The following is a 25,824-nucleotide window of genomic DNA, read 5'->3' as shown; positions in this document are numbered from 1 at the left end:
GCTTGAAAGCAGAAAGTAGGGGTCTGGAGGAGGAATGAAGCTCTCCTGCAGCTGCAGGAAAGGTGCGAGGGCCACATGAAATGGCCTGGAGGGCCGGATTCGGCCCGCGGGCCTTGTATTTGACACCTGTGGTCTAAACTCATTGTTTTTACTTTAGCTACACTTTAAGCAATAAGGAAAGAAAGCCATAGACTAGAGAGAGTTGTACTCACAATCTGCGGCGGTAAAGTTTGGCAAGGAATCATAACTTTTTTCACTGTTCATAATGTCCTGTAAAGTAGAGGAAAGAAATTTTTTAACAGTGGCTCTACATATAAGAAACCCCTAACTGTATAATTAAAAGGATACCTGACCCCAATCAATCATGCAAATTAAATTCACTTCTGCGAATCTCAATCCTGCACATAAGACTAGGCGCTTTAGCGTTAAAAAAAGGGCTGCATCTGCAATCCCAATGTGAAAGCCCAAATGATTTCACACTAAGGCGCCTGAAAAACGCACCAGTGTGAAAGGGGTTAGCGTTAAAAAAAGCGCCTGTAAAGCGCCTGAAAGAAGCTGCATCTGCAATCCCAATGTGAAAGCTTTTTTTTGCATCACTTACTTTGCCAGCTTTTTGTTGCCCTGTCCCAACTTTTTGGAGACGTGTTGCTACCATAAATTTCAAAATGATCTTATTTTTTTTTCCTAAAATTTTACATTTTCTCAGTTTAAACATTTGATATGTTTTCTATTTTCTACTGTGAATAAAATATGGGCTCATGGGATTGCAATGAATTTCAAATCTCCTTTTTATGTCGATTTTACAAAGCGTCCCAACTTTTTTAGAATTGGGGTTGTGTGTTTGTGTGTGCGCGCGCGCGTGCATGTGTATGTATGTATATATATAAGAGCTGTACGATTAATCGTTATGAATCCCGATCTTCAAAACAGCATGTCACCATCTTTCTTACAAGTGCAGAGAGTTCTCACAGCTGGAAAAACTAAATCCAGGCAGCCTGCCAAGTTTTATTACAACAAAGGAATAAGTAGAAACATGTTGGCCCGGATTCACAGACACTGGCGCATATTTATGCCGCCATAGCGTATCTCCTTTACGCTACGCCGAAGCAGCGCAGAGAGGCAAGCACTGAATTCACAAAGCCAGTGCTTCCAAATCTGCGCTGGGTTTCCAAGGTGTAAGTGGAAGTGGGCGTGAGCCATGCTAATGAGGCGTGACCCCATGCAAATGATAGGCCGAGCGCCAGACAGATACGCATCGCTAACTGCGCATGCGCCATCCCATGGGCACATCTCAGTGCGCATGCTCACAATCACGTCGGAACAACTGCCTACGGCGTGAACGTAACCCACGCCCAGTCATATTCACGTCCTACGTAAACTACGTAAAATACGTTGGCTTGTGTTCCCTGGTGCAGCCCTTTGCATGGATGCTGCCGAGTTACACCTCCTTTATGGGGCATAACTTTACGCCGGACGTATGACTTTACGCGCACTGCGTCGGACGGACGTACGTTCGTGAATCGGTGAATCTCCCTCATTTGCATATGTGAATAGAAAATCAATGGGTGCGCCAAATACGTCCAGCGTAAATATGCGCCCACTCTAAGCCGGTCGGATGAACCTATTTTCTGGCGTATCGTAGTTTTGTGGGCATGGCGCATAGATACGACGGCGCATATTTGCACTTACGCGGCGTATCTCGAGATACACCGGTGCAAGTGCTTTGTGAATCCGGGCCAAAGTATCTCTTTGTTCTTTTATCAAAAGGAAAGAACTCCAGCGTGTATATTTAACCATTTAAAGACCAAACCTTTTCTGACATTTGTTGCTAGAAAATTGGAACACCCAAACATGATATATTTGTTTTTTAGCAGAGACCCTAGAGAATAAAATGGTGGTTGTTGCAATATTTTACGTCACACCGTATTTGCGCAGCGGTTTTTAAAATGCATTTTTTTGGGGAAAAAAAATACACTTTAATGAATTAAAATAAAACGAAACAGTAAAGTTAGCCCAATTTTTTTTGTATAATGTCTAAGAAGATGTTACACCGCAAGAATCGTGAGATAATCGTGATCTTTATTCTAAGCAAAAAAAAATTGCGATTCTCATTTTAGCCAGAATCATGCAGCTCTATTATACACACACACACACACATTATATATATATATATATATATATATATATATATATATATATATATATATATATATATATATATATATATATACATACATACACACACATACATTTTATATATATATATATATATATATATATATATATATATATATATACACATACACATACACACACACACATACATACATACACACTGTATACACACCTACCTCCATTATTCCTATATAGTAGGAGAAGGGTGTTATCCGGAGGCCCTTCACCATGATGTCAGACAGATGGTATGGATAGAGCATCAAATGCTCCCGGCTGTATTTCAGGAGTTCCTCGTAGTATTTCCGTTCATCTTTCTTCACATGTTTTACTGTACACAAAAAAATAAAATGTGTTATATATCATTAATAAGAAAAGGGCTAGACCAGGGTATAGACCAGACCTGGGCAAACTACGGCCCGCGGGCCGTATACGGCCCGGCGGACCTTTTAATCTGGCCCCCACCGCCGAAATCGCCGCCGCTGCCACGTTAATCACTGCGGCGGGGAACATTACAGACAGCGTTCGTTTGAACAGCTGTTTTCCCCGCCGCGCATAGACACTCCCCCTTGGACGGATCTGTCCAATCGCGAGCAGGGGGGAGTCACATAGACACTCCCCCTTGCTCGCGATTGGACAGATCCGTCCAAGGGGGAGTGTCTATGCGCAGCGGGGAAAACAGCTGTTCAAACGAACGCTGTCTGTAATGTTCCCTGCTGTGGTGATAACAGTAGGCAGCATGCCTGGAATCGGCAAGGTGTCTGCACACAGACAGTGAGATTCCTGAGCAGTCCTTGCAGGCACGGTGGGGAGGAGAGGGGGGCACCAGATGCGAGCTGCACTATGCTCAGAACACTCAGGAGAAGCTCTTCAGCATCTTATCTTGCCCAGCTGTCACACTACCCCGTGTTCTGAACTCTTATACAGCCCGCACACTGAACTGAGTGCCTCATTCTCTGTAGCTGCAGCCGTACTAGACAGGAGAAGGAGGTTTGGCTGCTGTCCAAGGCAGAGTGATCAGTCAGAGCAGCAGTGAGGGTGGGCGGAGCAAGAAGATAACGTTCTCTCAGCAGCCCCTGTCCAGCCCAGCAGTCACCAGAACTCACCCCAGGCCAGCTAAGAAGTTCCTGAATCAAGCCTTGGAAGCTGCCAGGTGAAATGCCAACTTATATTTGTAGAACAAGTTAGGTTAGTGTCAGCTTGTTTCTGTGCCATGGTCTGTCTGTAATCAGTGTTTGCAGATTACTGTTTAATTATCAGTATCCAGCAACTCTGATAAAACCTCAGACCAGGACAATTCTACTACTTCCCAGGCTCATTACAAATCTCTAATGGACATTTTTAAGGCTACATGTTTTGATTGCAAAGGAGGTGAGCATCTGCAAAAATTCATGTCTGACCAAGCATGTGATCAGTTACAAATTATTTAAGGTCAGTTACAAATGTCTAAAAATCTCTCTTGCTCAGTATAAATCATTTTGGGCATTCTGTATGTAGCTGTTAATTTTTTACAAGAAATCTGTATTTTAGGCTAACTGAAGACACTCAAAATTTAGCACAGTTTGGCATCTTCACCCTGGTCACCAGATAACCTTGTCCCGGCACTGGCAGCATTGCAAGGTCAGTGTCACTGGGCACAATAGGAGACAGTAGCATTTGTATGGCCACAAAGAGTTATATGGACAGAATATCATCTTTATGCCATTGTGCCCATATAACTGCTATTGTGCCTAATATAGATGATGTTGCACCCATATAGAGGCACACCAGAATCTATATGGGCACTAAAGCAGCTATATGGGCATAACAGCATAAAGATGCTTTTGTGTCCATATAGATTTTAAAATCTCCACTGGCTTGAGCCAATGCTGCACCATGCAGGTGTAGTTTTTTTTTTAATGGATTGATTGCTTAATTGCATGTTTATTTATACCTTTACTTGCTGTGGTCGCTCGCAGCATATTTTTCATGGTTCTGCATGTGGCTCAGATCGCTACAGCAAATCCAGGTACACTCTCTCCCCAAAAAGTGCCAAATGTGGCAGAGGAAGGGAGGAGGGTGCAAACAAGTGGAGCTTCCCCTTTTGGGTCGAGCTCTGCTTTAAAACTGCCACAAGCTACCAATAAGGAGGGTAGATTGAAAGTAGAATTCCAGCTTACGCTAGCCTTAAAAACTTCCCCCGCCCCCTTACCCCTAACACCTATGCGGACTAACCTATTTTCAGACTGTTCCAATCTGGTCATGTTATCTCACCTGTGTGATCCAGCAGCGTATGCAGGGGAGAGGAGCGAGCACCAATAACAACTGTGACATGGGAATCGATGGGTGACATCTGCTCATCAGGCTTTATCAGCCATCGCCAAGCACTTTCTCCCATGTAGCCGCTGTTGACTGACAAAGGTAAGATCACACGACCAGACCTTAAAATGTTGCCCCCCTCTGAAAAAAGTTCTGCAGACGCCCATGGTAGGCAGGGCAGCCACTTGTGCAGCCACTTGTGCCAACACACGCAGCCACTGTGCCACCATAAATTGTCGCCACTGTGCCCATCACACGCAGCCACTGTGCCAATCACACGCAGCCACTGTTCCCATCAAACGCAGCCACTGTGCCAATCACACGCAGCCACTGTGCAATCAATTGTTGCCACTGTTCCCAAACGCAGCCACTGTGCCAATCACACGCAGCCACTGTGCCCATCACACGCAGCCACTGTGCAATCAATTGTCGCCACTGTTCCCAAACGCAGCCACTGTGCCAATCACACGCAGCCACTGTGCCAATCACACGCAGCCACTGTGCAATCAATTGTCGCCACTGTTCCCAAACGCAGCCACTGTGCCAATCACACGCAGCCACTGTGCCAATCACACGCAGCCACTGTGCCAATCACACGCAGCCACTGTGCCAATAACACGCAGCCACTGTGCCCATCACACGCAGCCACTCTGCCCATCACACGCAGCCACTGTGCCAATCACACGCAGCCACTGTGCCAATCACACGCAGCCACTGTGCCCATCAAACGCAGCCGCTGTGCCATCACATGCAGCCACTGTGCCAACACACGCAGTCACTGTGCCATCAATTGTTGCCACTGTGCCCATCACATGCAGCCACTGTGCCATCACACGCAGCCACTGTGCCATCACATGCAGCCACTGTTTAATCAATTGTTATTGATTAAACAGTGGCTGCCTGTCCCCAGCGTCTGTCCCCCTCCTGTGCCATGTCCCCAGCCTCTGTCCCCCTCCTGTGTCATGTCCCCCTCCTGTGTCATGTCCCCAGCCTCTGTCCCCCTCCTGTGTCATGTCCCCAGCCTCTGTCCCCCTCCTGTGTCATGTCCCCAGCCTCTGTCCCCCCTCCTGTGTCATGTCCCCAGCCTCTGTCCCCCTCCTGTGTCATGTCCCCAGCCTCTGTCCCCCTCCTGTGTCATGTCCCCAGCCTCTGTCCCCCCTCCTGTGTCATGTCCCCAGCCTCTGTCCCCCTCCTGTGTCATGTCCCCAGCCTCTGTCCCCCTCCTGTGCCATGTCCCCAGCCTCTGTCCCCCTCCTGTGCCATGTCTATAACAAGTACTCGTACCAGTTGTCCAACAATGATATTTACTGCTTTTTATAAAGAAATACAATTGATTTTATGCAGTATTGAGTTTAGCCTTTTGGCCCGGCCCTCCAAAATATTTTTAGTTTCTCATGTGGCCCCATCGAAAAAATAATTGCCCACCCCTGGTATAGACACTGGGGTCACAAAAGTAGTTACTTCCACAGACTACACGGTTTTGACACAGGTTTAGAAAAATATAAAAAAAATAATGTGTTTATCTATACTCATAAATCATTCAAATATGGCAATATTTATCTAAAAAAAAAAAAGAATATAAAATATATCCTTCACTACACCTACAGTGTTTCCCCTGAAAGTAAGACATCCCCCAAAAATAAGACCTACTTACAGTTTTGCCTCTCGCTGAAATATAAGGCATCCCCCCGAAAATAAGACCTCCCCAATAATAGGGCCTCCCCCGAACATAAAGGCATCCCGAAAATAATAAGGCCCCCGAAGTTACCGTAACTCTGTACCCTGGACCGTAGCGGCGGTTGCGGCCGCGCAGCTTACTATTGGCCGCAGCGTAGACGGAGCAGACAGGAATAGCTAGATTCAGAAAGACTAAGTCTGAATCTGCGCCCACCTAAGTTTAAAGTGTATTCTCAAACAGAGATACACTTAAACCTATCTAAGATAGGACGGCTTGCGCCGTCCTATCTTAGGGTGCAATATTTAGGCTGGCCGCTAGGTGGCGCTTCCATTGCCGGCGGCGTAGAATATGTAAATCACTAGATACGCCGATTCACGAACGTACGCCCGCCCAACACAGTACAGATACGCCGTTTACGTAACGCTTTATCAGGTCTAAAGTTATTCCATCAAATAGTTGGAATAGTAATGTTAAAGTATGGCCGCCAGTCCCGCTTCGAAATTCGAAAATTTTACGTCATTTGCGCAAGTCGTCAGTGAATAGGGATCTACGTCGTTTAGGTACACGTCAAAATCAATAGGCCCGTGAGGCGGACTTAGCCGCAATGCACACTGGGAAATGTAGGCTCACGGCGCATTCGCAGTTCCAAAAAAACGTCAATCACGGCAGGTCAAGCTCCATTAACATAAAACACGCCCCCTCGGCCAAATTTGAATTAGCCGCCTTACGCCTGCCCGATTTACGCTACGTCGCCGTAACTTAGCAGGCAAGTACTTTGAGAATCATGTACTTGCCTCACTAACTTACGGCAGCGTAGTGTAAAAACGATACGCTACGCCGCCGCAAAGTTAGGACGCCCTACCTGAATCCAGCTAGAAGTGTGTGGTCTCTTTTCATCAGAGAGCCCGTGCCACCGCCAGGACAAGCTGCCGCCTACTGCTCGCTCTGCCCTGACGGAGTCTGGCCGACTCACAATTAGACAGTGAGTAGCGCGGAGCAGGAGTCGGGCAGAATATGTGGACACACAGGGGTGACTGAGGTAGGGGGGGAAATGTCTGATAAAGGGGTGGGGGGATGTCTGGTGAAGGTGTCCACTGGCACAGGGGTGGGGGGAGGGGAATCACTTAAAATGACACAGGAGGATCAGAAATAAGACATCCCCTGAAAAAAAGACCCAGCGCATTTTTGGAAGCAAAAATTAATACAAGACAACTGCGCACACAGGGAAAAGACTCTCCTGTAGTCCAAGGGAGGGGGTGAGCATGACACTCCCCACCAGGGAGAAAGCCTCACATTACTGTGTGGAGTTACAGACAGAAGAACAGGAAGTGAGGATTTCTCAGAAGAAATAAGGACATTTAAAAGCAAAATCGAAGGATGAGGTAAGTGAAAGAAGCTATTTAACCACTTAACGCCCGCCGCACGACTATTTACGTCCGCAAAATGGCACGGACAGGCAGAAGGGCGTATATATACGTCCTTGCCTTTCCGCGGGTCAGAGGTCCGATCGGGACCCCCCCCCCCCCGCGTGCGGCTTACCTCGGGGAGCGATCCGGGACGACGGCGCGGCTATTCGTTTATAGCCGCTCCGTCGCGTTCGCTCCCCGGAGATGAAGAACGGGGAGAGCCGTATGTAAACACGGCTTCCCCGTGCTTCACTGTGGCGGCGCATCGATCGTGTCATCCCCGTTATAGGGGAGACACAATCGATGACATCAGACCTACAGCCACACCCCCCTACTGTTGTAAACACACACTAGGTGAAGCCTAACACGTTCAGCGCCCCCTGTGGTTAACTCCCAAACTGCAACTGTCATTTTCACAATAAAGAATGCAATTTAAATGCATTTTTTGCTGTGAAAATGACAATGGTCCCAAAAATGTGTCAAAATTGTCCGAAGTGTCCGCCATAATGTCGCAGTCACGAAAAAAATCGCTGATCGCCGCAAATAAAAAAATTAATAAAAATGCAATAAAACTATCCCCTATTTTGTAAACGCTAAACATTTTGCGCAAACCAATTGATAAACGCTTATTGCGTTTTTTTTTTTTCAAAAATATGTAGAAGAATACGTATCGGCCTAAACTGAGGAAAACAAAATGTATATATTTTTGGGGGATATTTATTATAGCAAAAAGTAAAAATTTTTGAATTTTTTTCAAAATTGTCTCTCTATTTTTGTTTATAGCGCAAAAAATAAAAACCGCAGAGGTGATCAAATACCACCAAAAGAAAGCTCTATTTGTGGGGAAAAAAGGACGCCAATTTTGTTTGGGAGCCACGTCGCACGACCGCGCAATTGTCTGTTAAAGCGACGCAGTGCCGAATCGCAAAACCTGGCCTGGGCATTTAGCGGCCTAAAGGTCCGGGGCTTAAGTGGTTAAGGAAAAAAATGTTTACCTTTACAACCCCTTTAAACAAATATAACAGACCGTTTTCAATAGTTTATTTAACAGATCAAAATAGGGCAAATAAGAGAAGTTCACTGTTGGGGTTTTTTATATACGACACACTATGCAATATGTTAGGACTGTAAAAAGAAAAGCAACAGCAACATGTTCATTCCTTACGGTGGGCAACTCTTGCCTATCCTACAACAAGCAATCTACATTGGGTCGCCTTTTCAGTTGGTGCTGCTGGAGTGGCTGCCAGGCAATCGTGATGCGATACTGCTGCCTCCTGAGCCGTGGTTCACATTGATGAGGTGCGGGAAAACGCAGCAATTCCTACAAGTGTACAACAATCGCACTGTGTTCGTGCAATCTGCTGCGGGTACCAATTAAAAGTCCACGACAACCCAAAAAGCAGGTTGTGAAATGCAGTGCGTTTTCCTGAACCAGATCGCATGGGTTTAAAGACCCATGTGATCCAATTTCACTGTAAGTAGCCCACACCGTTTTTATGCGGCTGCAATTTGAGCCATCAAAATGGCTGCACAGAATCGCATGTGATTTGCACTAGGGATCAACCGTCAATCGTTTTTTCGGTGCCGATGCGATACCAATATTTCAACCACCTCTCAGGCTGATATTATGTGCCAATATTGGACCAGATTCAGGTAACACTTACGCTGACGTATCTTGAGATACGCCGCGTAAGTGCACAGATGCGCCGTCGTATCTATGCGCCTGATTCTTAATGCAAGATACGCCTGAAATGTGGCTTCGTCCGACCGACGCAAGTTCCCTAGGCCGTCGTATCTTGGGCGCATATTTACGCTGGCCGCAAGGGGCGCTTCCATTGATTTACGCCTCGAATATGTAAATGACCGAGATATGCCGATTCACAAACGTACTTGCGCCCGTCGCAGTAAGCTTCGCTGTTTACACAAGGCGTACGTCCGGCGTAAAGTTATTCCACATATAGGAGGCGCGTCCCATGCAAAAGGTATGGACGACAGAACACCCGTCGTATTTTACGTTGTTTACGTAGTAGTACGTGAATAGGGCTGGGCGTAGGTTACGTTCACGTCGTAGGCATTGAGCCGTCGTATCTTGGGGAGTATGTTTGACGTGATTCTAAGCTTGCGCGCGCATGCGCCAATCGTTCGGACCATCATTTGCATGGGGTCACGGTGCATTTAAATGGATCACACCCACCGTCCACCTACTTTGAATTAGGCGGGCTTACGCCGAATGATTTACGTTAAGCTGGCGCAACGCAGGGAGCGAGTGCTTTGTGAATACTCTGCTTGCCTCTCTGGGATACGTCCGCGTAGCGCATATGAGATGCGCTACGCCGGCACAAAGATGCGCCAATCTACCTGAATCTGGCCCATTCTGTACATTTAAAAAAAAATGTTTATACACTGTCCTTTTACCTTTTTTTTTATCATTGTTATTGCTGTCACAAGGAATGTGACAGTAATAGGCACGTGACAGGTACTCTTTATGGAGGGATCGGTGATCTATAAGACCCCAAAACCCCTCCTCTGCACTTCAAAGTATTCAAAACCTAAAAATCTGTGTTTTTGAATACTTTCTATTTTTTAAAACTGGTGCCTTTAAGATGCCAGTAATCTGGAAGATGTCATGACATCGCTTCCGGATTACTAGATCCGAGACCCGAAATAAGTGTCGTCTTTGTTCGGGTCTTCCGCCAGCTGGCGGACGTTCCGGCTGGTGGCTCGGGCCTCCCGATGGAAGGTGGCGAGGGGGGGGGGGGCGTTCCTTCCCGCTGCTTGTAATAACAGCCTATCGGCTGCTGAGTCACATCGGTTGTTATTACAATAAAGCTGACCGACCGCTCTAAAAGAACGGTACTAGTGCGACGCCTGCAACTGCATGCATCGTCCTGGTAAAACCCCTTGAAGCAATATCGGTAATATAGGGTACCGATCAGGGCTCAAGTCCTGCGGGAACGCATGGGAACGGAGTTCCTGCACTTTTTTCCACAGCAGGAACTCAGTTCCCTTTGCAGGACTTAGAGCAGCCGAGCCGCCCGAGCCGTCCGAGCCAATCCTTCACTAAGCAGCGATGCCCAGCTCGAGTCACTGTCAGGGACAGGCGAACCTTAGTAATCCTTTATGTTATTGCCCGCTTCCTGTATATGGATTCATCAGGAAGTGTGCGGGTATTCCGTCACTTCCTCGATGCCGCAATGTCTCCTGGGAGCTTTTGTCATTGTTCCCAGGAGACATTGCAGAGGTCTGCCGCGAGTTATCACGGGATCTAGAAAAAACATGCGGTTTAGTAATTATGCATATGAGCGTATCATTTTTTATTTTTTTTTGGTGGGGGAGTGGATCTTGGGTGGGAGTTCCCACACTTTTTTCCCCAGGACTTGACCCCTGGTACCGATACTTAAAAAAAGTGGATACTGGCCGCACCGATTATCAGTTGATCCCCAATTTTCACAGGAATGTGGTGCAATTCCTGTGCAAATGACATGCGGTGTGCAGCGTGATCCTAGCCATAAGGTTTATTTGGGGGGGGGGGGGATTTTGTCAGCTGAATCAATGGGAACAATGCACTCCAACCACGGTCCTATCATTTGGCTGTCAGTTGCGAAGTAGTCCTATTTACCCCAATAGGTCACGTTTGGAAGTGGTACTGTCCACCGAACGCAACATGGGATATCATTTTTGGGGAAGCATTCGTATAGCCCCATCCGCTCACTACCGCAGCTAAAGGGGGGCAGTCGGGAGGCTGTAAAACCTCAACTCGACCCCCCTATTTTTACCACCACTGCGGTCGACCCTGTAAATGAGCCCTAAAAGTGAGCACATAGGTAGTATAAATATACAGGCTTGTCCATCTGATAAAAATACTTCAATGCTTTAAAAAAAAAAAAAATAGGATTTTTGTAATCCTTTTCTCCGAGTTCATGGACGGATACAGCCTTAATCTTGACAAAGTGGGTATTAGCCTTCATTCAGGAGTGACTAGGCAGAAACTTATAGAAAGTGTTAAACACATCACACACACACACACCATACATTACCGCCCAGGGGGGGCGGTCCCTCTGGTTATAACCCTTCTATCTGCATCTCGCAGATCAGTTCGTCAAAAAGCAGTACAAACATAAAAAGGAGGGGTGGGTGCTGTGTCCGTCCATGAACGCAGAGAAAAGGATTTTACGGTGAGTACAAAAATCCTATTTTCTCTTTCGTTCATGGACGGACACAGCCTTAATCTTGACAAAGTGGGACATCCCAAAGCAGTATCAAAAAAACGAGGGGTGGGAACAGCATAAAAATAAATCTCCAGGCCTATGGGCCCGAAGGGAGCCATGTCTTCTCCTTGGCTAGGCAGAAAAAAAAAACTGATCTGCGAGATGCAGAGAGAGGGGTTATACCCAGAGTGACCGCCCCCTGTACTGTATGGTGTGTGATGTGTTGAACACTTTCTATAAGTTTCTGCCTAGTCACTCCTGAATGAAGGCTAATACCCATTTTGTCAAGATTAAGAGAAAATTACTCTGCAAGTTCCAAATAAAAAGAGGCCCACAGTTGTGCAATCTTTGCTCTGAAGGTTTCCTTTCACACCCCCCTGGCTGAAGTTCCAGGAAAAAAGCAACACTCCAGCTGTTAACCACTTAACGCCCGCCGCACGACTATTTACGTCCGCAAAATGGCACGGACAGGCAGATGGGCGTATATATACGTCCTTGCCTTTCCGCGGGTCGGGGGTCCGATCGGAACCCCCCCCCCCGCTGCGGGCGGCTTACCTCGGGGAGGGATCCGGGATGACGGCGCGGCTATTCGTTTCTAGCCGCTCCGTCGCGATCGCTCCCCGGAGCTGAAGAACGGGGAGAGCCGTATGTAAACACGCCTTCCCCGTGCTTCACTGTGGCGGTGCATCGATCGTGTCATCCCCTTTATAGGGGAGACACAATCGATGACATCAGACCTACAGCCACACCCCCCTACAGTTGTAAACACACACTAGGTGAAGCCTAACACGTTCAGCGCCCCCTGTGGTTAACTCCCAAACTGCAACTGTCATTTTCACAATAAAGAATGCAATTTAAATGCATTTTTTGCTGTGAAAAGGACAATGGTCCCAAAAATGTGTCAAAATTGTCCGAAGTGTCCGCCATAATGTCGCAGTCACGAAAAAAATCGCTGATCGCCGCCATTAGTAGTAAAAAAAAAATAATTAATAAAAATGCAATAAAAATATCCCCTATTTTGTAAACGCTATAAATTTTGCGCAAACCAAATCGATAAACGCTTATTGCAAATTTTTTTTACCAAAAATAGGTAGAAGAATACGTATCGGCCTAAACTGAGGAAAAAATAAAATGTTATATATGTTTTTGGGGGATATTTATTACAGCAAAAAGTTAAAAAAATATTGCATTTTTTTCAAAATTGTCGCTCTATTTTTGTTTATAGCGCAAAAAATAAAAAACGCAGAGGTGATCAAATACCACCAAAAGAAAGCTCTATTTGTGGGAAAAAAAGGACGCCAATTTTGTTTGGGGGCCACGTCGCACGACCGCGCAATTGTCTGTTAAAGCGACGCAGTGCCGAATCGCAAAACCTGGCCTGGGCATTTAGCTGCCTAAAGGTCCGGGGCTTAAGTGGTTAAGGAACTAAATGTCATGACTTGCTGCATATTGTAGTTCCTCAGCCTTGTCCCTGGCTCTACATTGTCTGTGTGAGGAGATCAAACTATAAAGAAGCAGATTTTTGTCAATTCAATGTGCGATCAGCGCCCCTCCACTCCCGCCTGCTGTACGGTCCTTCCCCAAGGCAAATCACGCTCAGGAATTTATCACGACGACAACATTGCTTCCCTCTTTATAGACCAACCACAGAGCTGGCAAAAACACAGCTTAATTGTCTGGCAACAAGACCAGAATTCCCTACAGATCCTCTAACAGTGCAGAACATAATCCTCAGGCAGGTGGTACATTAAATGGGTTTTCGGTCGGCTGTTCATTTCTGGAGTGGGGGGTGATCAGAAAGGACTGATTACTGGGGGCTGCTGTGAGCACAAGCTGGAAGAAAGCCCATACTATGCTGGTGATGGTGGGGCTGGACAGGGCAGCAGTGGCGGCACTATATTATCAAATGCAACATGAAAAATTGTGCCAGTCATAGCACAAGCTAAACGATGAAAGTGTAAAGTAGATGTCCAGCCAGGGTGGATATAAATCAATTATAATAATTTTATTAATAAAAAAAAAATATATATATATATATATATATATATATATATATATATATATATATATACACACACACATACACACACATACACACACACACATATATATATACTAATAATTCATTTTGAACCGTGACATGTTGGGTATCAATTTACTCGGCGTAACATTATGTTTCACAACATAAAAAAAAATTGGGATAACTTTACTGTTGTCTTATTTTTTTATTAAAAAAGTGTCTTTTTTTCCCCAAAAAAGTGCGCTTGTAAGACCGCTGCGCAAATACGGCGTGACAGAAAGTATTGCAACAATCGCCATTTTATTCTCTAGGGTGTTAGAATAAAAAATATATATAATGTTTGGGGGTTCTAATTAGAGGGAAGGAGATGGCTGTGAAAATAGTGAAAAATGACACACATTAGAATTGCTGCAATGCCAATGCCAATGTAATGTAATGCCAACGGCCACCACCAGATGGCGCCAGCTCACAGAAGCTTCCAAAGAGCTTGGGACTTCACAAGGCCGTGGCCTCAATTACCGGCCGTCGCGGACCCGTCGCGATTGCGTGGCGGGGGAGGTCGGGGCGCACAGAGACACAGGATCCTGTGCCTCCGTGCGCCCCACCTCCCCCGCCGCACGATCGCGTCGGGCCCGTGGCGGCCAGTAATTGAGGCCGCGGCTTCGCGGCCTTGTAGGCCGCAAAGCCGCGGCCTTAATTACCGGCCGCCACGGGCGCCAGGTCACAATTTCTTGTCGCCAATGCGACCTGGCGCCCGGATATTGTTGACCCCTGGCGTAAAGAATTCCCCAGCATGTGACGAAGATGGGGGCAAGGTTACCAGAAAGGATAGGCACATACTAGTGGCAGGGGATTCAGTTATTGGAAGAATACAGAGGGCAATCTGTCACAAAGACCATTATCGACAAACAGTATGTTGTTTACCGGGTGCTCGGGTTTCGGAACATTGCAGATTGCGTGGACAGATTATTGGATGGCGCTGGAGAGGACCCAGCTGTCATGGTATATATCGGTACCAATGACAAAGTTAGAGAAAGATGGAGCACCCTACAAAATGATTTCAGGGACTTGGGGGCCATATTGAAGAAAAGGTCCCCCAAGGCAATATTTTCTGAAATACTGCCTGTACCTGGAGCCACACCACAGAGACAGCAAGAGCTTATGGTACTTAACAAGTGGCTGAGGAACTGGTGCAGGGAGGAGGGGTTTGGCTTCATGGCGAACTGGACTGACTTTTCAGGCCGTTACCATCTTTATAGTAGTGACGGATTGCACTTAAATGGGAGAGGTGCAGCTTTCTTGGGATTGAAGATGGCCAAAATGTTGGAAGAAAAGTTAAACTAGGTGATGAGAAGAGGACGATTTGCTAGTGAATATGAGGGAGAGGATCTTCATTTCAAGCCATCATGACAGGAATCCACTACGTCATCAATCTCTTAAAAAATTCTCATAAGCAGCTTCTGGATCACCAACTATCAATGTAGCTGGACAAACAAGACAATTGGCTGTTCCTAGAAGAAGACTCAACAAAAAGTTTGAGGGACCCTCCCAGGGACCAGGTACGGCTGTACCAACACAGGTCCCTACACTGGTGGCGGCTGCCACTCCAGTAACCACAGGATCTTCCCAACAGCCCTCCATTTACCTTTCTGCAGCTTCTGAATCACCAACTATCAATGTAGCTGGACAAACAAGACAATTGGCTGTTCCTAGAAGAAGACTCAACAAAAATTAGAGCCCTCTATTTACCTTTCTGCAGCTTCTGCAGAAGCTTTAACCGCTTGCTCACCGCCCTATAGACGATATACGTCTACAAGGCGGTCGCTTAACTCTGGGAGGACGTCCATGGACGTCCTCCCAGAATCGCGCTCCTGCGCGCCCCATGGGGCGTGCACACTGGAATGTCCGTGACCGGACCCGGCGCATCACGGTAAATCGGCGCTGATAGCGGCGGTCTACTATTGGACGGAGCGATCACTTGTAAACAAACCGGCATCATCACATGACGCCGGTTTGTTTACAAGTGATCGCTCCGTCCAATAGTAAACCTTCCTCCCCTCTCTGTACCGAACGGTACAGTGTGAGAGGAGAGGGGAGAGAGCGGATGAAGCATGAGTGCTGTGGGCTGGATCTGTGACAAATGCAGTCACAGATCCAGCCAGCCATCCATCCCTGCTCAGCCATCACTGCCCCAAACTAAGACTACTCTACTGTGCAATACTCTTCAATACCCCACAATACTCTGCAATACCCCACAATACTCTGCAATACCCCACAATACTCTGCAATACCCCACAATACTCTGAAATACCCCACAATACTCTGAAATACCCCACAATACTTCAGCAATATCCCACAATACTTCAGCAATACCCCACAATACTTCAGCAATACCCCACAATACTTCAGCAATACCCCACAATACTTCAGCAATACCCCACAATACTTCAGCAATACCCCACAATACTTCAGCAATACCCCACAATACTTCAGCAATACCCTGAAACGTCACCTATGGGGATTTTTAAGTAGCGAAGTTTGGCGCCATTCCACAAGCGTGTGCAATTTTGAAGGGTGACATGTTGGGTATCTATTTACTCGGCATAACTTCATCTTTCACATTATGCAAAAGAATGAAGAAAAAATACTAAAATGTGCTAAATTTTATAACAGAAATAAAGAAAAATTCATTTTGTTTACAGAATTTTCAGTCTTTTTTTCTCTTATAGCGCAAAAAATAAAAAACACAACGGTGATTAACCACCAAAGGAAAGCTCTATTTGTGTGAAAAAAAGGATGAAAATTTCATTTGGGTACAATGTTGTATGACTAAGTAATTGTCATTCAAATTGTGAGAGCACCGAAAGCTGAAAATTGGTCTGGTTATTAAGTGGGTTTACGTGCCTGGTGGTCAAGTGGTTAAGGTTCGACAATATATTGCCCAAACATAATCACCTGTAAAAAAAAGTGTCTGAGATGTTGGTGGTAAACAGCCTGCTAGGCCCGAGGGGAACCGAACCAAGTCCTCCAAAAGTTGCCAAGAGTGTAAATGTAGACATTAAGCTTTAAGGTTAATCAAAAATATAACACTCTAAAGGGAAAGGTAGAACAAAGGGGGAGTATGAAAGAGGGAGAGAGGGAGGAAAGGGGGAGAAGGGAAGGTTGGAGGAAGAAGGGGGTGAGGGTTTGGGGGAACCCCCACACCCCTTCCTTACCCGCAACTTTCCACCCCCCCCCCCCCCTACTTTCCTTTCTCTCTGCCCCTTCCCCTTGTTGTACCTTTCCCTTTAGAATGTGATATTTTTCTTTCAAATCGTTTTTATTGAGTATTCAAGTATGCAGTACAGAATGTGATATTTTTGATTAACCTTAAAGCATAATGTCTACATTTACACTCTTGGCAACTTTTGGATATGAGGCAGCTTTTGGAGGACTTGGTCTGGTTCCCCCCGGGCCTAGCAGGCTGTTTACCACCAACATCTCAAGCACGTTTTTACAGGTGATATGTTTGATCTATGTATTGTCGATCGACATAAAGTAATTGATTATGTTGTGAAGTTTGGAGGGCGGTAGGCTTTTGATGCGTGTGTTGGACCGGCTATAATGGGAGGTTGAAGGTCGGTATGTTTTTGAGGCGTGTGTTGGACCGACTATAAGGGGAGGTTGGAGGCCGGTATTTTTTTGAGGCGTGTTGTTGGACCGGCTATAAGTTGAGGTTGAAGGCCGGTATGTTTTTGAGGAGTGTGTTGGATTGGCTATAAGGGGAGGTTGAAGGTCGGTATGTTTTTGAGGCGTGTGCTGGACCGGCTATAAGTGGAGGTTGAAGGGCGGTATGTTTTTGAAGCGTGTGTTGGACCGGCTATAAGGGGAGGTTGGAGGCCAGTATGTTTTTGAGGCGTGTGTTGGACTGGCTATAAGGGGAGGTTGGAGGCCGGTATGTTTTTGAGGCGTGTGTTGGACCGACTATAAGAGGAGGTTGAAGGCCGGTATGTTTTTGAGGCGTGTGTTGGACCGGCTATAAGGGGAGGTTGGAGGCCGGTATGTTTTTTAGGCGTGTGTTGGACTAACTATGAGTGGAAGTTGGAACTCTTTGTCTTCAGAGGTCAGAGAAGTCTTTCCAGCTTTCTTTAGGCTTTCTCTGCTGGAGAAATGAGAACTCTTCCCGCCAGTGAGGTCACGACTTCTCGGAGGAAGCTCGGGTCAGCTCGGCTCTATTCGGCGCCTGCGCATTGGCGCCAAATAGAGCCGAGCCGACCTTCTTTCGGGAAGTCGTGACGTGCTGTGTGCGCCGTCGTTTAGCACATCAATCAATTGGCATGTCAATAGGAACGCCCACTCCCGCGGGATTCCCTACCCAGAAGCCGCGGTGAATTCTAAGGCTAAACGCTATCTACGGCAAAAAAAAAAAAAAAGGTCAGTGTCATTTTATTTGCAGAACTGGGCTGGATGTAGTGTTAGAAATTTTTTATAGGGTGAACCTCCACTTTAATAAATCCACAACAGTACATGCTATCGAAACAGCGACTTCACCGTTAGAGACATACAGTCTTTTTGAACGTATCGGTATAAAATTTATGTTGATAAACTTAAAAATGTGGGCATGTCAGCGATTTAAAAAAGAAGTTCGCTGTGCGTTTCGCTGGGAAATCTGAACGATTTTATACAGGACAGTCAATGGAAGAAAGTGTAGAACTCTTCTCATTTGGAAGCTCAACCAGCCAAAAGTAAAAGGCGTATTGAGCATTTCCAATAATAAAAATCGAATAACAATACTAGGAATGCTATTGAGCATTCCCACTAATAAAAAAACGAATAATAATACTGGGAATGCTATAGAGCATTCCCACTAATTAAAATGAATAAGAATAATAAAAAACGAATAACAATACTGGGGACGCTATTGAGCATTCCCACTAATAAGAATGTTGCAGTAGTGGCAATGGAGGCTTTCGCCCCGTCTGGATATACTCAGGATATTGTGTGAGCTGTTTGCAGGGTGTTTAAAGCAGCAAAGTAAACACGGCCTGCCCTTGAACATGTTGATTCAGGCTTGAAGCAAACCTGTAATGGGGACAATGCCAAGCTAAATTCCAGCTAGAAACTAAGATTCCCAATCATACCTTCTCATGTTACAGAGAAAATCGAGTTCGGTCTGTGATACTTTTTTTATTTGCACTAACGTACAATTTTTCAGTACAAGCTTTCCCTTCTTTAACCACTTCAATACCAGACATTTTCACCCCCAGGCCAACTTTTAGTTTTCAGCACTGTCGCACTTTGAATGACAATTGCGCGGTCATGCAACACTTTACCCAAATACATTTCGAGGATTTTTTTCCCCTACAAATAGAGCTTTCTTTTGGTGGTATTTGATCAACTCTGTGGTTCTTATTTTTTTGCGAAAAGAAAAGTGATAAGTAAATTAAATATATATATTTATTTTATTTTTTAAAAAACAATTTTTTACTCAGTTTAGGCTGATATGCATTCTTCTACATATTTTTGGTAAAAAAAAAAAAAGAGAAAAGAAAAAAAATAATCACAATAAGTTATAGCGTTTACAAGATAGGGGGAGAGATATTTTTTTTTAACCACTTGCTTACTGGGCACTTAAACCCCCCTTCTGCCCAGACCAATTTTCAGCTTTCAGCGCTCTCACTCTTTGAATGACAATTGCGCGGTCATACAACACTGTACCCAAATTAAAATGTTATCATTTTTTCCCACAAATAGAACTTTCTTTTCGTGGTATTTTAATACCTCTGCGGTTTTTATTTTTTGTTAAAAAAAATAAAAACACAGAATAAAAAAAGAAATACAAAACCGTTTTAAATTTTGTTATAAAATTTTGAAAACGGGTAATTTTTCTCCTTCATTGATGTACGCTGATGAGGTCGGCACTGATGGACACCGATAGGCGGCACTGGTGGGCACTGATAGGCGGCACTGGTGGGCACTGAGAATTGGCACTAATAGGTGGCATGGATAGGTGGCACTGATGGGCACTGATAGGTGACATTGATAGGCAGCACTGACTGGCACCACTGGTGGCATTGATGGGTGGCAGTGATGGGCACTGACAGGTGACACTGGTGGTCACTGTGGGCACTGGCAGGGGCATTGGCAGGCGGTACTTGTGTGCATGGAGTCAGAATTGCCTCTTCCACCGGGGACCGACATCCCTTACATAAAAGCCGGTCATCTGCTTTTTTTTCTCCTCACGCTGTCAGTGCGAGGAGAGAAAAAAACGATTACCGAGCTGATCACGTGGTAAGGGGTCGGGACCGGATCCATGATCACCCGAGTCTCGGTGATCACAGGGGGCGTGTGCAAAGGGGAGGACTAATTACTGTACAAATGTCACTGGCAAGGAAGGGGTTCACAATAGGGGGTGATCAAGGGGTTAAATGTGTTCCACGGTCCTGCTCTGTTATCGGTAATGGTGCGCCCCCTAGGCAGCCGTGAAGCCCAGGACGTAATATGACTAAGAGCGGGTAGGGAAGTGATTAGAGTCCAAGCAGTACTGATTCACATGTTACGGTAAGCCTCCCACAAGCTTGCCTGGAGCCCCCCTGACCCCCCCCCCAAAAAAAACATCTACATTTCTGGGGTACAGGAAGAGTACCCCAGGGGATTTCTACCCACATCAGACCCCCTCATAACAGCTCTGCACCTATATAATCTCTTTTCAAGCCCAAGCTCTGTATAGTGTGTGTGGGGGAGTGGCTGGCTTATGCATATACTGACTTTTAGGAAGTCAGAATATTTACTGTATCTTTGGGGATAAGTAGCGCTGTGAGAAGATTGTAACATGAAATGTCAAAATGTCTTCAGATACCTCAGGGCCAGGGTCATGAGCGCTAGCTGGATCCGGCAACGCATCCGAGTTGTCCCAAGCAGATGGCAGGGGGGAGGGGGAGCTTTCTAGCCCCCATTCTCCCATGCGCTGCTTCCACCTTGGCTACGAAGGCATCTAGGATTGCCGCATAGCATTCACCGATAAATCGGGTGCAGGGGCATCAATTGCCAGCTCAGGTGTCCAGAGGAACCCCTGCCCAGCAACTAGCTCAGAGAGCCTAGGAGGAGGAGGGGGGGAGGGGAGAAGGGGGATAAGGCTCTTTACTCACCTCTCCAAGGATGCCCAGCTCTGTCTTCTTGCTAAAGCAAGGTAGTAGCTACTTACCCTTCCTGTGGGTTTATGCTGGAAGCATCCGGGACAGTGCATCTACCGCATGGTAACGGAGGTGACTGTCGGCCAGGCTACTGCGACTCGGCCCTGCAGACCGGTCCTTATGCAAGCCCTGGAGCGTATAGCTCACCGGCCACCCGTAGAGCGACAGGCATGTCGTGGACGACCGAACGCGCAGCTATGGTCGGCACACCCTCGATGGACGAAACTGGGAAGAATACAAGGATCTGGGATCCAGCCTGTTGCCCAGTCGGCAGTTGATCGAAGATCGCAGGAAAAACTTAAATAAATAAATAAATAAAAATCCAAATTAAAAGCCTCCAAGCCTTGGGCCTGAAGGGAGCCATGTCTTCTCCTAGACTAGGCAGAAAAAAAACTGAACTGCTTGGTGCATGCTGAAAGGATGTAGTCAGCGGGACTGCCCCCTGGGCGGGGCGGTTCAGCTTTGAAGTTAACACTTTCTGCCTGGTCACTCCTAAGATAGGCTATCTCCCATTATGTCAAGACTAATGCTGCGTACACACGATCATTTTTCAGCATGAAAGAAAAACGTAGTTTTTCAGCATGTCTAAAAAACGAAGTTTTCCCAACTTCATCATTAAAACGATGTTGCTCACACACCATCGTTTTTAAAAAATTATCTAGCAAAGCGCGGTGACGTACAACACACACGACGGCACTTTAAAGGGGAAGTTCCATTCGCCTTTGGGCTGCTTTAGCCGATTCCTTGTTAGTAAAAGACGATTTGCGCTTTTTTGTCTGTTACAGCGTGATGAATGTGCTTACTCCATTATGAATGATAGTTTTACCAGAACGAGCGCTCCCGTCTCATAACTTGCTTCTGAGCATGCGCGGGTTTTTTTCGTCGTTTTAGCCCACACACGATAATTTTTTACAACCCGCAAAACGACATTGTTTAAAATGACATAAAAAAATGCAGCATGTTCGAATTTTTTTTTTGTCGTTTTTCAGAACCTGAAAAATGATGAGAAGCCCACACACGATCATTTTAAATGACGTTTTTGAAAAACTACGTTTTTTTTCATGCTGAAAAACGATCGTGTGTACGCGGCATAAGGCTGTGTCCATCCATGAACGAAAGAGAATTTATTTATTTTTTATATATTTTTTTATATATTTTTTTTTGGGGGATATTAAATTCACATTTTTTTTTTAAATTGTCATTTTTTTTTGTTTATAGCGCAAAAAATAAAAACCGTAGAAGTGATCAAATACCACCAAAAGAAATCTCTATTTGTGAGGAAAAAAAAGGACGTAAATTTTGTTTGGGTACAACGTCGCGCGACCGCGCAATTGTCAGTTAAACTGACGCAGTGCTCTGGTCAGGAAGGGGGTAAATTCTTCCGGGGCTGAAGTGGTTGAGGCGGTACAATATACGGCTCAGTGTACAATCTTTAGAGACTTGATAGCAGGAAGGTAAGAATCTTTTCTTACGGAGGAGACGTCCCTTTTGCAATAAAGCCTTCCTGCTAGTATGCTTTTCTTTTTCTGCGCTCTTTGAGTGAACATGTTGCTGTTTCAAATTCAGGTACACTTTTAAAAAAAAAGGACTTTGCATTTACCGTTAAGTGCCCTTTGAAAAGGAACAGGAAGCAGCAGATTCAATTATGAAAACCATTTCAGGCATTCGAATCATTTCATTCTGTTCCATAAAATTAGAATCAGCGTCTTTATTTCTGCATTTGTGACTTGAGCCGGATCCGGCACAGAATGTTCTGTCTTCTCAGAGGACATCATCTCCTTACCTAGATTACTGCGGTACCTCAGCTGGTTCCGAATACTGTACAGGATGACGTGCTTCTCATAGTCCTTCTGTGAGTTTCCCAAGCTCTGCACAAGACAAAACATTAGAAAAAAGGAATGATTTGATATAATATTGTATATTCTTGTACAAAGAGTTTTATTGAAAAGGTACATCAACAAACAAAAAAGAATACAAAAGAAAAAAAGGCAGTGGTGGACACACCATAAGCTATCAAACATCAGAACAGATAGTCCATAGACCTGAGATCAATCCGGCTTCTAGGGATCCAAAAGCGAATCCAGAAGACCGGCAATAGAATGTCCTCAACTCAAGTGGCCTGCTAAATTAACCTAATGCTGGCTTAGGTAACATACCGGCTAACACGCCGGGGTAAATGTAAAACTTAAAAGCAAAGTTGCTATACGATACACAACATTACAAAAATAAAAATAAAAATAATAAATAAAATAACAAAAATAAAATAAAATAAATAAAATTCAAGCAGGCACATAGCAGAGGATATCAGTATTTCAAAATATAAAATAAATAATGCATCCTGTGTCCAGGGCCGACAGGACCAAGCCTAAGGCTGCATTCACATCTAGGCGGACGAAATCGCGGCGTTTTGTCGCCGCAAATCGCGGTAAAAATAGCGGCGTTTTGTACCGCGATTTGCGGCGACAAAACGCCGGTATTGTCCGCCTAGATGTGCCCCAAGATGACCCCCTCTATGGAGATGATTCCCATCTCCTAGCCGAACGCTCGAAAACGCCTGAAAAAAAGGTCCGGGACCTTTTTTCACGCGGCAGGCGACAGGCGTTCGGCGTGGAGATGTGAACCATCTCCATAGAGGGACATCTGTTTTCAGCCCTCTGGCGGCAGCGGCGTAGCGCTACAGGCGTAAAAACGCCTAGGTGTGAATGGGGGCTGAGGGCCCAAGCCACAAAGAACAAAGAAAGAGAGGATGAAAAGAAAGAGCCAACTAGATAAGTAGCATGAACAAGTAGCAATAAAGAGAAAGAGGAAAAGAAATAGAGAAAAAAAAACAGCAAGAAGAAATTAATAAACAAAAATAAAAGAAAATAGAAGAAAGAAAGAAAGAAAAATAGAAAAATAGAAAGAAAGAAAGAAAGAAAGAAAGAAAGAAAGAAAGAAAGAAAGAAAGAAAGAAAGAAAGAAAGAAAGAAAGAAAGAAAGAAAGAAAGAAAGAAAGAAAGAAAGAAAGAAAGAAAGAAAGAAAGAAAGAAAGAAAGAAAGAAAGAAAGAAAGAAGGGGGTCCACGGGGCGGGGGGAACAGAGACCTATCAAAGAGAAAGTAGTGTCGGGTCAAATCGTGAAGGGTGGTTGTTAGCCACCCAGGGTTGCCATACCCGGAGAAATTTATCGTGGGTATCTGCTAACACAGCAGTGAGTTTCTCATTAACCATAATATCATTAATGCAGTTTTTAACTGCTTCGAAACTGAGAATCGGGGTCTTCCAGGCCCTTGCAATGATCAATTTAGTTGCAGTAAAAACATGCGCCGCCAGCTGGCGTTCAGGGGGAGAAGCTCCGTGATCGGTTTCCATAAAAGGGCCTCAAAAGGGTCCCTCTTAGGTTGGTATCAAAGAGGTTGCGGAGCAATGCATAAACTCTAACCCACAATCTGCATACCCTGGGACAGGTCCACCAGATATGTGCCATTGTACCCTCCTGAGAGCATCCACAGAAACACAAAGGAGAATAAGAAGGTATGAAACTCGCCAGCCTGGCCGGGGTATAGTACCAACTATAAAACACTTTATAAGCGTTCTCCTGAAAGAGAACATTCGTAGAGCATTTAATAATATTGTATATTCTAAAAAGATACAGATGTGAGTTATAGATTCAGATTGGATCTGACAGCTGTCATGGAAATGATCAGAGGAGACTGAAGATCTAATAGACAGAAGAGAAGGAAATACTCGATGTGCAATATTTTATTCATCGATATCGTGGCAAATAATCTCTCAGCACTCTGCAATGTACACCAAACCCTTCCCACCAGTCCCCATCAAAGTACAACCCTCCGCAATGTACACCAAACCATTCCCACCAGTCCCCGGCATCAAAGTACAATCCTCCGCAATGTACACCAAACCCTTCCCACCAGTCCCCGTCATCAAAGTACAATCCTCCGCAATGTACACCAAACCATTCCCACCAGTCCCCGTCATCAAAGTACAACCCTCCGCAATGTACACCAAACCATTCCCACCAGTCCCCGTCATCAAAGTACAATCCTCCGCAATGTACACCAAACCATTCCCACCAGTCCCCAAAGTACAATCCTCTGCAATGTACACCAAACCGTTCCCACCAGTCCCCATCATCAAAGTACAATCCTCCGCAATGTACACCAAACCATTCCCACCAGTCCCCGGCATCAAAGTACAATCCTCCGCAATGTACACCAAACCATTCCCACCAGTCCCCGTCATCAAAGTACAATCCTCCGCAATGTACACCAAACCATTCCCACCAGTCCCCGTCATCAAAGTACAATCCTCTGCAATGTACACCAAACCATTCCCACCAGTCCCCGTCATCAAAGTACAATCCTCTGCAATGTACACCAAACCATTCCCACCAGTCCCCGTCATCAAAGTACAATCCTCCGCAATGTACACCAAACCATTCCCACCAGTCCCCGTCATCAAAGTACAATCCTCCGCAATGTACACCAAACCATTCCCACCAGTCCCCGTCATCAAAGTACAATCCTCCGCAATGTACACCAAACCATTCCCACCAGTCCCCGTCATCAAAGTACAATCCTCCGCAATGTACACCAAACCATTCCCACCAGTCCCCGTCATCAAAGTACAATCCTCCTCAATGTACACCAAACCATTCCCACCAGTCCCCGTCATCAAAGTACAATCCTCTGCAATGTACACCAAACCATTTCAACCAGTCCCCGTCATCAAAGTACAATCCTCCGCAATGTACACCAAACCATTCCCACCAGTCCCCGTCATCAAAGTACAATCCTCTGCAATGTACACCAAACCATTCCCACCAGTCCCCGTCATCAAAGTACAATCCTCCTCAATGTACACCAAACCAT

The 25,824-nt window shown here is 45.5% G+C and overlaps 1 protein-coding gene across 1 annotated transcript in view; it reads right to left on the bottom strand.

Annotated features, from left to right (window-relative positions):
• Window positions 1–25,824, bottom strand: part of FAM91A1 (family with sequence similarity 91 member A1) — a 121,744-nt gene that overhangs the window by 85,368 nt on the left and 10,552 nt on the right. Inside the window, exons 2-4 of the mRNA XM_040354932.1 lie at window positions 22,738–22,822; window positions 2,352–2,503; window positions 213–270 (exon numbers count right to left, since the gene is read on the bottom strand). Coding sequence (XP_040210866.1) covers window positions 213–270; window positions 2,352–2,503; window positions 22,738–22,822 — 295 coding nt within the window. The remainder of the gene's footprint in view (window positions 1–212; window positions 271–2,351; window positions 2,504–22,737; window positions 22,823–25,824) is intronic.

The sequence above is a fragment of the Rana temporaria genome, chromosome 5, assembly GCF_905171775.1.
Source record: "Rana temporaria chromosome 5, aRanTem1.1, whole genome shotgun sequence".
Classification (NCBI taxonomy): Eukaryota; Metazoa; Chordata; class Amphibia; order Anura; family Ranidae; genus Rana; species Rana temporaria.
This window is presented reverse-complemented; position numbering and strand designations above follow the sequence as displayed.